At 46.0% G+C, this 9,876-nt stretch overlaps 1 protein-coding gene across 4 annotated transcripts; it reads right to left on the reverse strand.

The window, feature by feature from the left end:
* Positions 1–331: 331 nt before the first annotated feature.
* LOC133390121 (DNA excision repair protein ERCC-6-like) lies at positions 332–7,271 on the reverse strand. Of its 4 annotated transcripts, none has more exons than XM_061638047.1 (3): positions 7,166–7,271; positions 6,206–6,309; positions 332–3,238 (listed from the first exon to the last, which is right to left on the reverse strand). In XM_061638047.1, the coding sequence occupies exons 2-3, from the start codon at positions 6,262–6,264 to the stop codon at positions 1,117–1,119; spliced, it is 2,181 nt and encodes a 726-aa protein (XP_061494031.1). In that variant the 5' UTR covers positions 6,265–6,309; positions 7,166–7,271; the 3' UTR covers positions 332–1,116. The 4 variants fall into 4 exon arrangements, with proteins under 4 accessions (XP_061494031.1, XP_061494034.1, XP_061494032.1 ...); XM_061638050.1 differs by having other exon boundaries at positions 6,206–6,284; positions 7,166–7,263; XM_061638048.1 differs by lacking the exon at positions 7,166–7,271 and adding an exon at positions 6,934–7,158 and having other exon boundaries at positions 6,206–6,284.
* Between the last annotated feature and the right edge of the window lie 2,605 nt (positions 7,272–9,876).

Consider the following 9,876-nt stretch of genomic DNA (forward strand, 5'->3'; position numbering starts at 1 on the left):
CTTACTAGGGCTGTTGGGAGTTGCAGCTCAGCAACATCTAGTGGGCCAAAGGTTGCTCACACCTGTTTTAATTGCTGTGCTTTAATAGGAGTGTTTTAACGTCAATTGTAATTAGGGATGTTTATAGTTTAATGTTTGTGTAACTGGTTTTTATACTTCGTTAAAAACCTAGAAGCCTATTTCGGCATCAAGCAGTATACAAATAAATAATAATATGAATCACTACTCACATTGCTCTCTGGCTTGTGGCCTGTTATACTTAGCAAAAGTATGAACAGTGCTGCCTAAAACAACCCAGCCCCCTGCCCCAAATAATGCTCTCAACTCATGCTTGGGCTTTTTAAATGGCAAAACTTTACTATTAGACAAGACGGGTTTTTTTAACAAAAAAAAAGTGTATAGGTGAGTAATTATTTTTTAACTAGTGCTGTAAGAAAAGCCTGGGTCTCATTTCACTTACTTACTTCACAAATGCAGAAAGGCAAGATTGTGTTCAGTCACTTTGCCAGCTCACAGGGTCCCTTTTGCAACATTTGCACATTCCCCCCAACTCTCATTTCTTTCTGGAGAGAAACTGCCACTGCACATCTTTGCTAGACTTTGCAAAGCACCACATGGAACTGAAACACTGTTCAGCCACTCGCCATATTCCCCCCGACAGCCACTCATTCCTTGAGGAGAATTCCCGTTGTGAGCCAAGAGTATCTTCTCATCGTCCATTTTTCTAATAATGCCCCAATGGCACCTAATGAATCTGTCATTGCAGGTGGCACTACTGGGCAGTCAAACAAAATACTGGAACAACGTGGACTGCAGAGATCTGGCACCACCAAAAACCACAGTGGGGAATTTCATCTTTGCCTGCCTCTTCTTGGAGCAAGCCGACTAGAGGTTTGCAGGACAGAAAAAAAGTTGGCTTATAAAAAGAGAAAGGTCTTTGGAGGTGATGGAAAAATAAAAGTCTTTGGTTCAGCTTTGAAAGTCACAGTAGTCCTGCAGCAGCCTCCCTCCCTGGTAAGACAAAAATGGCAGTCGAGATTGGGGGGTGCGGGGGACACATTGTGAATGGCTTCCGTTCTACAGGGGACATCTTGATGGGCGCACGAGTGGGGGTGCTCATGGGCGTTTCTGCTGTTTGAGGTCGGTGAGCTGCGATTCCAGCTGCACCAGCTCTTGGGCCTTCTGGACTCTGTGCTCAATGTATCGATAGGCATCCTCATCTTCGGCTTGCTCGTCGTGAGCCGTTTCACATGTGTACATCAGGTCATGATCAGATATGCCAAACATCTCCAGCGAGTGGAGATAAGCAATGTGCTTGTCCAGCTGTGGGTCAGAATTTCTCTGGGTGGCATGTAAAGACTGCAGCTGGAGTTGTGTCGCAGAGCTCCTAGTGTCTTCCAGCGTGAAAAGTTCCCTTAACTCCTGCTTGGTGAAATACCTGTACGGGTTTTTCTTATCTCCTGTGCTTTGCCGTATTAGCGAGTCCTTGAAGACTTGGCGCCTGTAGATTCTCTCTTCCACTGTCCCACACGTGATGAGCCTGTAGATCACAACATTCTCTTTTTGTCCAATCCGGTAAGCCCTGTCGACAGCTTGCGCATCGGTAGCAGGATTCCAACTCGGATCAAATATCACCACACGGGTGGCTGCGGTTAAAGTGAGCCCAACGCCCCCTACCTGTGTAGTAAGGAGGAAGACTGAATAGTCTTTGTCCTTCTGAAATACACCAATCCTTTTCTCTCGTTCTGCTAAACAATTCACCTTTCCATCGATACGCATCAGCTTAAAGTGCCGCTGAGTCAAGATACACTCTATGATATCCAGCATTTTTCTTGACTGGGAGAACACAAGGGTTTGGTGACCTTCGTTTTGCAGATTCTCCAGAAGTGCTATGAGGAACCTCAACTTTCCAGATTCCTTAATCAGAATCTTATCTGATACATGTTTGATTTTCCGGGTCATGCCCAAAATCGTTCCAGCTTCACCATCCTCTTGCTCAGAGTAATCAGAAACCTCCAACCCAAGCTGGATACAAGCTTGTGCCGACAGCAGCCTGGGATGATCACAGAGTTTCTTCAAGACGGTCAACTCAGCCAACGGGGAACGAGTCGTCATTAACAACTCCTTGATATGATCCAAGTCAAGAAAGTTCCTGTATATCTCTTCTTGCATGGGTGCTAAGTAAACCCACACAATGAAGTCATTTTTTCTTGGAAGAGAAGGCATCTCTAGGACAACATTGCTATTCTCCTTTCCTGATGGGCCAGCTGCTTGTTCAAAGCTCAGCTTCTGTATTTCGTCTTTACTCCGCCGCAAGAAATACGGTTGTATGATGGTCATCAGATTCTCAGAGATCTTAAGCCCAAGAGCTTTCTCCCCTGGAGTTGCATCCTTTTCCCTTGCCTTCGTGATAGGATTTTCATACTCCATTCGGAAGGTTTTAGCTGTGCCAAGCAGAGCTCCCTGACAAGCAAAATCAAAGAGAGCCCAAAGCTCTTGTAGGTTGTTCTGCACTGGGGTGCCTGTAAGGAGGATGCGATTTTTGGCAGGGATGGCATGCACCGCTTTTGTGGTTTTAGCAGATGGGGTTTTAATTTTATGTGCTTCATCCAAAATGACATAGTCCCAAATGAATGTCTGCTGGTCCAAAGTGGAGAGCTGTTCCAAGTTGGCCAAGATCATCTGGTATGAAGTGAGCAAGACTCCCTTCTTGCTTTGTACTCGTTCTAGATTGTGGCGCCGTTCCTTCTTGCTAGCCCCGTGGAAAACCTTCACCCTAATTCCTGGAGCCCACTTGGCAAACTCCTGCATCCAGTTGTTAACAAGCGTCACCGGCATGATCAACAACGCAGACCGGACTAGGTCTGCATCAAACATCCCTGAAAGAAAGGCAATGATCTGGATGGTCTTTCCCAAACCCATGTCATCGGCCAGAATGCCACCTTTTCTTCTATCCCGGTACAGGCTGTATAAAAAGGCAACACCTTCTTTCTGATGCTCAAACAGCTTTTCGTGCATCTCTCTGTAGAGCATGAGCCCACTCTGACATGCATTCACATACTCATCCGACTCTTGATCTGTCTCCTGATCCAAGGTCAGCACCACCAACTTCTCCTCTAGGTTTTTGATACATCCCTTCAGGCTTTCACTGGGCTGGATTTCGTGGGCCTGACTGTAAAGTCTGATAGATTCTTCCAGATTTCCATTCATGGCCTCTTCCTCTGCTTTGGTCACATATCTGTAACATACAACATAATTTGACTGTTTAAAAGAGCAGGCCAAACCAACCAACCACAAGCTGCAAGTCATTGAATCATAGAATAGTAGAGTTGGAAGGGGCCTATAAGGCCATCGAGTCCAACCCCCTGCTCAATGCAGGAAGTCCACTTACAACATAGCAAAATTGTGGCTTCAGCATTTTTCCTAGCAAAACGGAGTTTACCTAGGCTGAGGAGGAGACTTAAAGAGATCAAAGAAAGGGATGCAGGACACAGCAAGTGTGTAGACATGCATGCCAGGCACATCCACACTGATAGTGCCACGTACATCCAGAAGATGGGAATTTGCTGAGCCAGAAGGGGGATACATGACAGAATGCTGACAAGATTGCAGAAAACCCGCAGAATTTGGTACTGTGTAAGATTCAGCTTCCTGAACATCTCAGATTTCATTTTTAAGGCACTGCAAATTTCTAGTTCTTATGGCTATGTGCAAACTGGAAATTTGCTTGAAAGCCCAGGGGTAATGCCTAGCAAGATGTCAGAAGCCAAAGGGCAGAATTATGTCAACTAAGCAAATTTGCATAATTTATGCAGGTCCCAAAATGTGGAGACATTTCATCCCAACAATCCAAGTTATGGCTGTCAGGGTCAAACTGCATGCAACACTCAAATTCCATAAATGTTTGCACTGAGAGTTGTTCATAAACACAAAACAGAACCCAAAGCTGATGCAATCAGGATCAGTAATTCATGTGGGGAGATGGGGAGTTTTAGCATAAACAGAGTGGAGTAGCAAATGGAACATTTACAAGAATCAGGGAGACCTGAGTGGAAATCCCAGGTCAGCCGTGAAGATCAATGAATGACCTTGGGCCAGTCACTATTCCATGACAGAGAGATCGTTCAATGAGTAAAGTTCCCTGTTGGGAAATTGCAGTAATGGGGAAGCTTAACCAGATGAATCTTCTGCCTGTCACAGAGGCTCTTCAGAGGGAAGAGCGCATTTAACAGAAAGCTACACTGACTGACCCGCTACTCCACCCTAGAAGTTAGAATGTTTATAAATATTCTAAATCATGCCATAGGCTCAGTCAATGGCTGTGTGTGTGTTTACACACATGTGCCTTGCATGCATCAGCTACTTTATCTATTCCCTTAATGTAGTGTATTCATATACAATACGTCCACAACATCCACATACTACTCTCATACAGACACAATTAACCAATTCTTTCACAGGTTTGTTTGCTTTTAAAAAAACCCTTGCTGTTGGAATATTCATTAACATTCCATAGCAGCAGCAGCAGGCCCATTTCAATCTACTGAAGCCAGAGCTCTTAAATCTCTGTAGCAACTACCACATAGCTATTGGATGTCAAAGACCGCAGCCTGTATATAACTCAGGTGTTCTTTTTTTCCTTTTTGTCATGTCTATCCAGGGGTTGGGGTAAATGAGCAAAGCCACTCTTTTCCTGCAAATAAACATGTTCAGCAATTTAATTTAATACTACTGTAACTGAGGTTAACAGATTGGAGGTCGCTGATTCATAGGGTCTCCATAAGTCGTAATCAACTTGAAGGCATATAACAACAACAACCTAACTGAGGCACAAAATAAAGAGCTTTCAGATGACCAAAACTGGCTTTCACTTAACTTCACAAGTTGTATAAATAAAAAGGTAAAGCTCTACTTATTGCAAGACCCTCCGTGGCACAGAGTAAAGCGGCGGTAATGCAGCCGAAGCTCTGCTCACGGCCAGAGTTTGATTCCAACGGAAGGAGGAAGTTGGATCTCTGGTAAAAGGGGTCGAGGTCCACGCAGCCTTCCATCCATCCGTGGTCGGTAAAATGAGTACCCGGCATATGCCTTGGGGTAAAGAAAGGCCAGGGAAGGAACTGGCAATCCCACCCCATATATACGGTTTGCCTAGTAAACGTCGCAAGATGTAACCCTAAGAGTTGGAAACGACTCGCACTACAAGTGCGGGGTCACCTTTACCTTTACCTACTTAGTGCACATCACTCCCTTCCCCCCTCCGACCACAGCAAGCTTTGGCTTAGTTCTCACCAAGGTGGGGTGGTGGGGTGTGTGTGTGTGATATGATGAAATACTAATCCATACAAACAACAAACAAAAAGCCATGCACAGAGATAACTAGATGTCAGTCAGAAGGTTCCCCTTCTTCTCTGTCATGCTAGTTTTCCAGGTGTAAGGATATTTAAAAATCAGCAATGAACCAGAACTCTTATATGGAATACACACACACCAAGCAGTGCCACCCACCTTGATGAGAACTAGGCCTAGAGAGGGAGGAGATATGCAAGTCAGTTTACATTTACAGCCAAATCTACCAAATTTGCACTTTCCAAAACAATATGAGAACCAAAACCCAGCCATCTTTCCAAATTTGCACTTCTCCGAGTTTCGCAATGCAGTGCTCCAACCAACCAATGTTTACAAAAATAATACAGTAGGAGAAAGTGTGCATAAAAGTGAACATTAGTGAAAATAACAAAGAAAAATGCCTTACAACTGCTTGCAAAAATGCACACGTTAGTCAAAATTGCATACAAAAATATGTTTATTAGGAATTACACACCAAAGCCAGGAGGATTTTTTTACAAAATAGCAAACTGCTACAGAAATCTGGAGAACTGGGTTTAAAAGTGGACAACTGAAAAACAGAGAGAACGAAATTGAACAGGAAGAACACAGGAAGCTCCCTTATACTGAGTCAGGCCCACTGGTCCATCTAGCTCAATATTGTCTACACTGGCTGGCAGCAGCTCTTCAGGTGTTTAGGCAGGGAGTCTCTCCCAGCCCTACCTGAGACCTTCTGCACGCAAGGCAGATGCTCTACCAGTGAGCTGCAGCCCTTCCCCAGAGGTTCTTACGCGAGGCCTCCCTTGCAGGCTGAAGCGGCACGCAGCCCAGACCCGAGTCTGCCACCTCAGGTGAGAATCAGGCCCTCGTCGCCTCTCACCTCTGATACTGCTCCACCTGCCCGAGACCTTTGGTTTTCTTCACAACTACAGTCACCATGATGTCGCTGTGGAATCAGTCTGCAAGAAATCAGATTTAGCCACCCTGAAAACAAAATACAGCAAGAGAATTTGAGGTGGTGTGTGGGAGAATCCAGCAGTCTTAAATGTACTAGGGGGGAAGAAAAAAAGAAGGATCCTGGGGGAAAGGGTAACTGGGCTTAGAATGATAGACTATCAGAGAAGGGAGAAAGCTCAGATACCCCACCCGGGTTTCAAGCAATAGTTACAAACCCCCACCCTATTTGGGATCCTTTTCCAGAAACAACCCAAAGTCCCAAATCAAGCCCAGGTTTTTAGAGGTGGGGATGACCCAATAATGCAAATATTAGCAGACAGCCCACTTCTAGAAACATGTCAGGCAGCAGTTATGGGGCTGTGGTGGTGAAGGGAGCTATTGCCCTCCAAGTCAGCAAGTCTCTGGCTCAAATTTTACCTTTGCCCTGACTTCAGCAGGAGGCCTTGTTTATTTATTATTTGATTTATATCCCGCCCTTCTTCCCAGCAGGAGCCTTAGGGGAACCAATTTCTCCCTCCCCCCATCTGAAACACAGGGATGATAACACCGCTCCACCTTGCAGGGTTGTTGCTGCGTTCTTCCCACAAGCATCTAGTTTTGCCTGCCGTTCTATTTCCTCCCCTCCTCTTGACCCCAAGCTACAAAACATACCAGAAGAATAATATTTGTAGGTTCTTTGACACCAAAAGGCAGGGGCTTTCTTTCCCTCCCCAGCACAAACGTAAATCAGTTCTTCCTCAGGACAACCAGTCAGAGGAGACAAAGGATTTAAAAAGGAGGCTAAGATCTGCACCGAGGGAGGTTTGGATCTTTGCGTGTAACCTAAGCTGAACTCTCTCCAATTAGCCTTGCAGCTCTTTCCATCACCCAGCTGTGCACACACCTGGCTAGAATGACTGGCTCAATGAGGAGTTGGAGGAGGGCATGAAAAGACTCTGTCAATCTGCCAACCAAAGCAGGTTGGGTGTCTGCACCATCCATTTAAAGCAGTATCATTCCACTTTAAAGAGCCATGGCTTTCTGCAAAGAATTCTGGGAAGTGTAGTTTGTGAAGGGGGCTAAGAGTTGTTAGGAGAGCCCCTTTCCCCTCCCAGAACTACAATTCCCAGAGTTTTCATGGGGAAAGGGATTGGTTGTGAAACCACCATGGGTCTGAATGCTGCCTTCCTTTAAGGCAGGATTGGGGAAACCTGAGCCCCCGCCCAGGTGTTGCTGGAGTCCCCATCATACCTGACCACTGGCAACATTGGCTGGGGCTGAGGTGCAGAGTACCTGGAGGCCCACCCCTGCATGAAGAATACTGACAACTGTCCCTTTAACAGAGGTTTGATCTGCAGCAGTGAGCAGGTGTCAGAGATTATTTTTTGTCCCCTGCTGCCCAGACAGGATACTCCTGCTGATTGCCTTTTTGGGAGCAGGGCCCCAGCAGGGTCCCTATGTCTCCAGCATCCTGTGAACCAACCAGTATGAAAGGGGAGTGTGTTAGCCACTTTTCTTTTTCAACAAGCCTTTTAAGTTCAGAGCTATCCCAGTCTGTCTGTGTCAGAATTGCTTAGTATGTTTTTTAATAATGTTTTTAACCCTTTAAAAAAAGTTTTTAAAATGTTTTTAACGCTGTTTTGTCTTAATGTATTTTAGGATTTGTTCTTATGATGTTTTAAAGTGTTTTTAGTGCCTTGTTTGCTGCCCTGGGCTCCTGCTGGGAGGAAGGGCAGGATATAAATCAAATAAATAAATTAATAATAAAATAATTAGAAGAGTCTTCTAACACACTTCTTTGACCTTTCCTGCAGACTGGAACCAATCTGAGTGAAAGGAGGTGAGTCAGCCACTGAGAAGACTCTTCTCAGTGGCTAACATTCTCCCCTTTCATGCTTATTGGCTCCTAGGGATGTCTGTTGTTGTGGGAGAAGGCTTTCACAAGGATCTCATTCCCAACTCAGCAGCGAAAAGGGGGGAGGGGCATGCCCGTGACTAACATGATGGGACCCTGCACTTCTGAATTTGCCACTACAGTACTGTGGGCAAATGCTTGGCTGCAGCTAGGGAGGAGGATTCACTAGAAAAGACCAGAATGCTGGGAAAAACAGAAGGGAGTAGAAAAAGAGGAAGGCCAAACAAGAGATGGATTGATTCCAGAAAGGAAGCCACAGACCTGAACTTGCAAGGCCTGAACAGGGTGGTTCACAACAGATGCTCTTGGAGGTCGCTGATTCATAGGGTCGCCATAAGTCGCGATTGACTTGAAGGCACATAACAACAACAACAGGGAGGCGGATGAAGGGGTTAAGCTAAAGGCTTCACAGAAAAAGACGGATAAGGTGGGCACATTCAGGGACTGGTGACTCCAGATTTTTAACTCATGATGCCCAAGCCCTAGTCTCAGGGTCTGAACTCTGCAACCCTAAGAGAGAATGAATAACAGCCCCCATCATCTCAACGCTATTATGAATTGGAATGAGAAAACACCACCTTTCCTGCACATATCAATGGAAACCAAGAAGCGTGACTGCCAGGTTGACTTCCTTGACTCCTTAGCAAACCCATTGACTTCTCAGTGGACTCTCTGACTTCGAGAGGGTTGCTGAGTGGGTAGCTGTTTCTGGCACTGCGTAACAGATTCAAAAGGCCTCGTATCTGCAAGCATCTCATGGCAGCCGCATTATTTGGTTTCAAACAACAGCAGCAAATTTAAGGTCACTCGGTTTAAAACTGGCCAGGAGGCCACTGGAATTCACGACAGCTCTGCAACGCTGCAAACCTCAGCATGTTTTGCTAGGGAACAATTTAGGGGGACTTGCGGCTGACTAAAACCTGTTTCAGGTCATGCTGCAGCGAGATGTTTTCACCTCTCTGGTATTCAGGGCAGATTCACATACACTTTTGTATAAATTGGGGTGGTGACTCTTTTTTTTAGCCTAAGGGCAACATTCCCTTCAGGGCAACCTTCTGAGGGCCACATGCCAGTGGCGGGTGTGGCCAGAGGAAAAACGGCGGTGCAACAGATGTAAATTTTACCTTTGTAGAGGTAGGCTAGTTCCCACCCACCCTTGCACAGCCTCCCCTGTCCTCCATTCAGGCAAGCAAAATGAATTATTAGGGTTAGAATTCAAGGTTGCATTGCAGCTCAGGAGCGTGCAAAGTAGGGCAGCTCTTCCTTAGCAGGCACTTCCCATCCCAGGGGGTATGGCCTGGGGAAGGTTCTGAGGGCCAGAAAGAGAGGCTTGGGGGGCCACATTTGGCCTCCCTGGTCTGAGGGTCACAGACCACACGCAAACTATTGTTCCCAGGATTCTTGGAGGAAGGGGATGTGCTTTAAATATATGGTGTGCACGCAGCCTAGATCAGCGTTGTCACCCAGAATTGAAACTGAGTTCAGAACAGGGACCCACGCTGGCAGACAGGCCTGTCATACGCTTGAGCATTGTGGACACTCCAGGAAGACACATACCACTGCCTCATACTGCTTCAGACTATGGCACTAGTTCTCCAGGGTTTCAGGCAGGAGTCCTATCTGGAGATGCCGGCGATTGAACTTGGGACTTTTTGATAAGTGGATGCTCTAGACAGCCCTTCCCCTGTTCCATGGTGAGA

The sequence above is a fragment of the Rhineura floridana genome, chromosome 8 (assembly GCF_030035675.1).
Source record: "Rhineura floridana isolate rRhiFlo1 chromosome 8, rRhiFlo1.hap2, whole genome shotgun sequence".
NCBI classification, from domain to species: domain Eukaryota; kingdom Metazoa; phylum Chordata; class Lepidosauria; order Squamata; family Rhineuridae; genus Rhineura; species Rhineura floridana.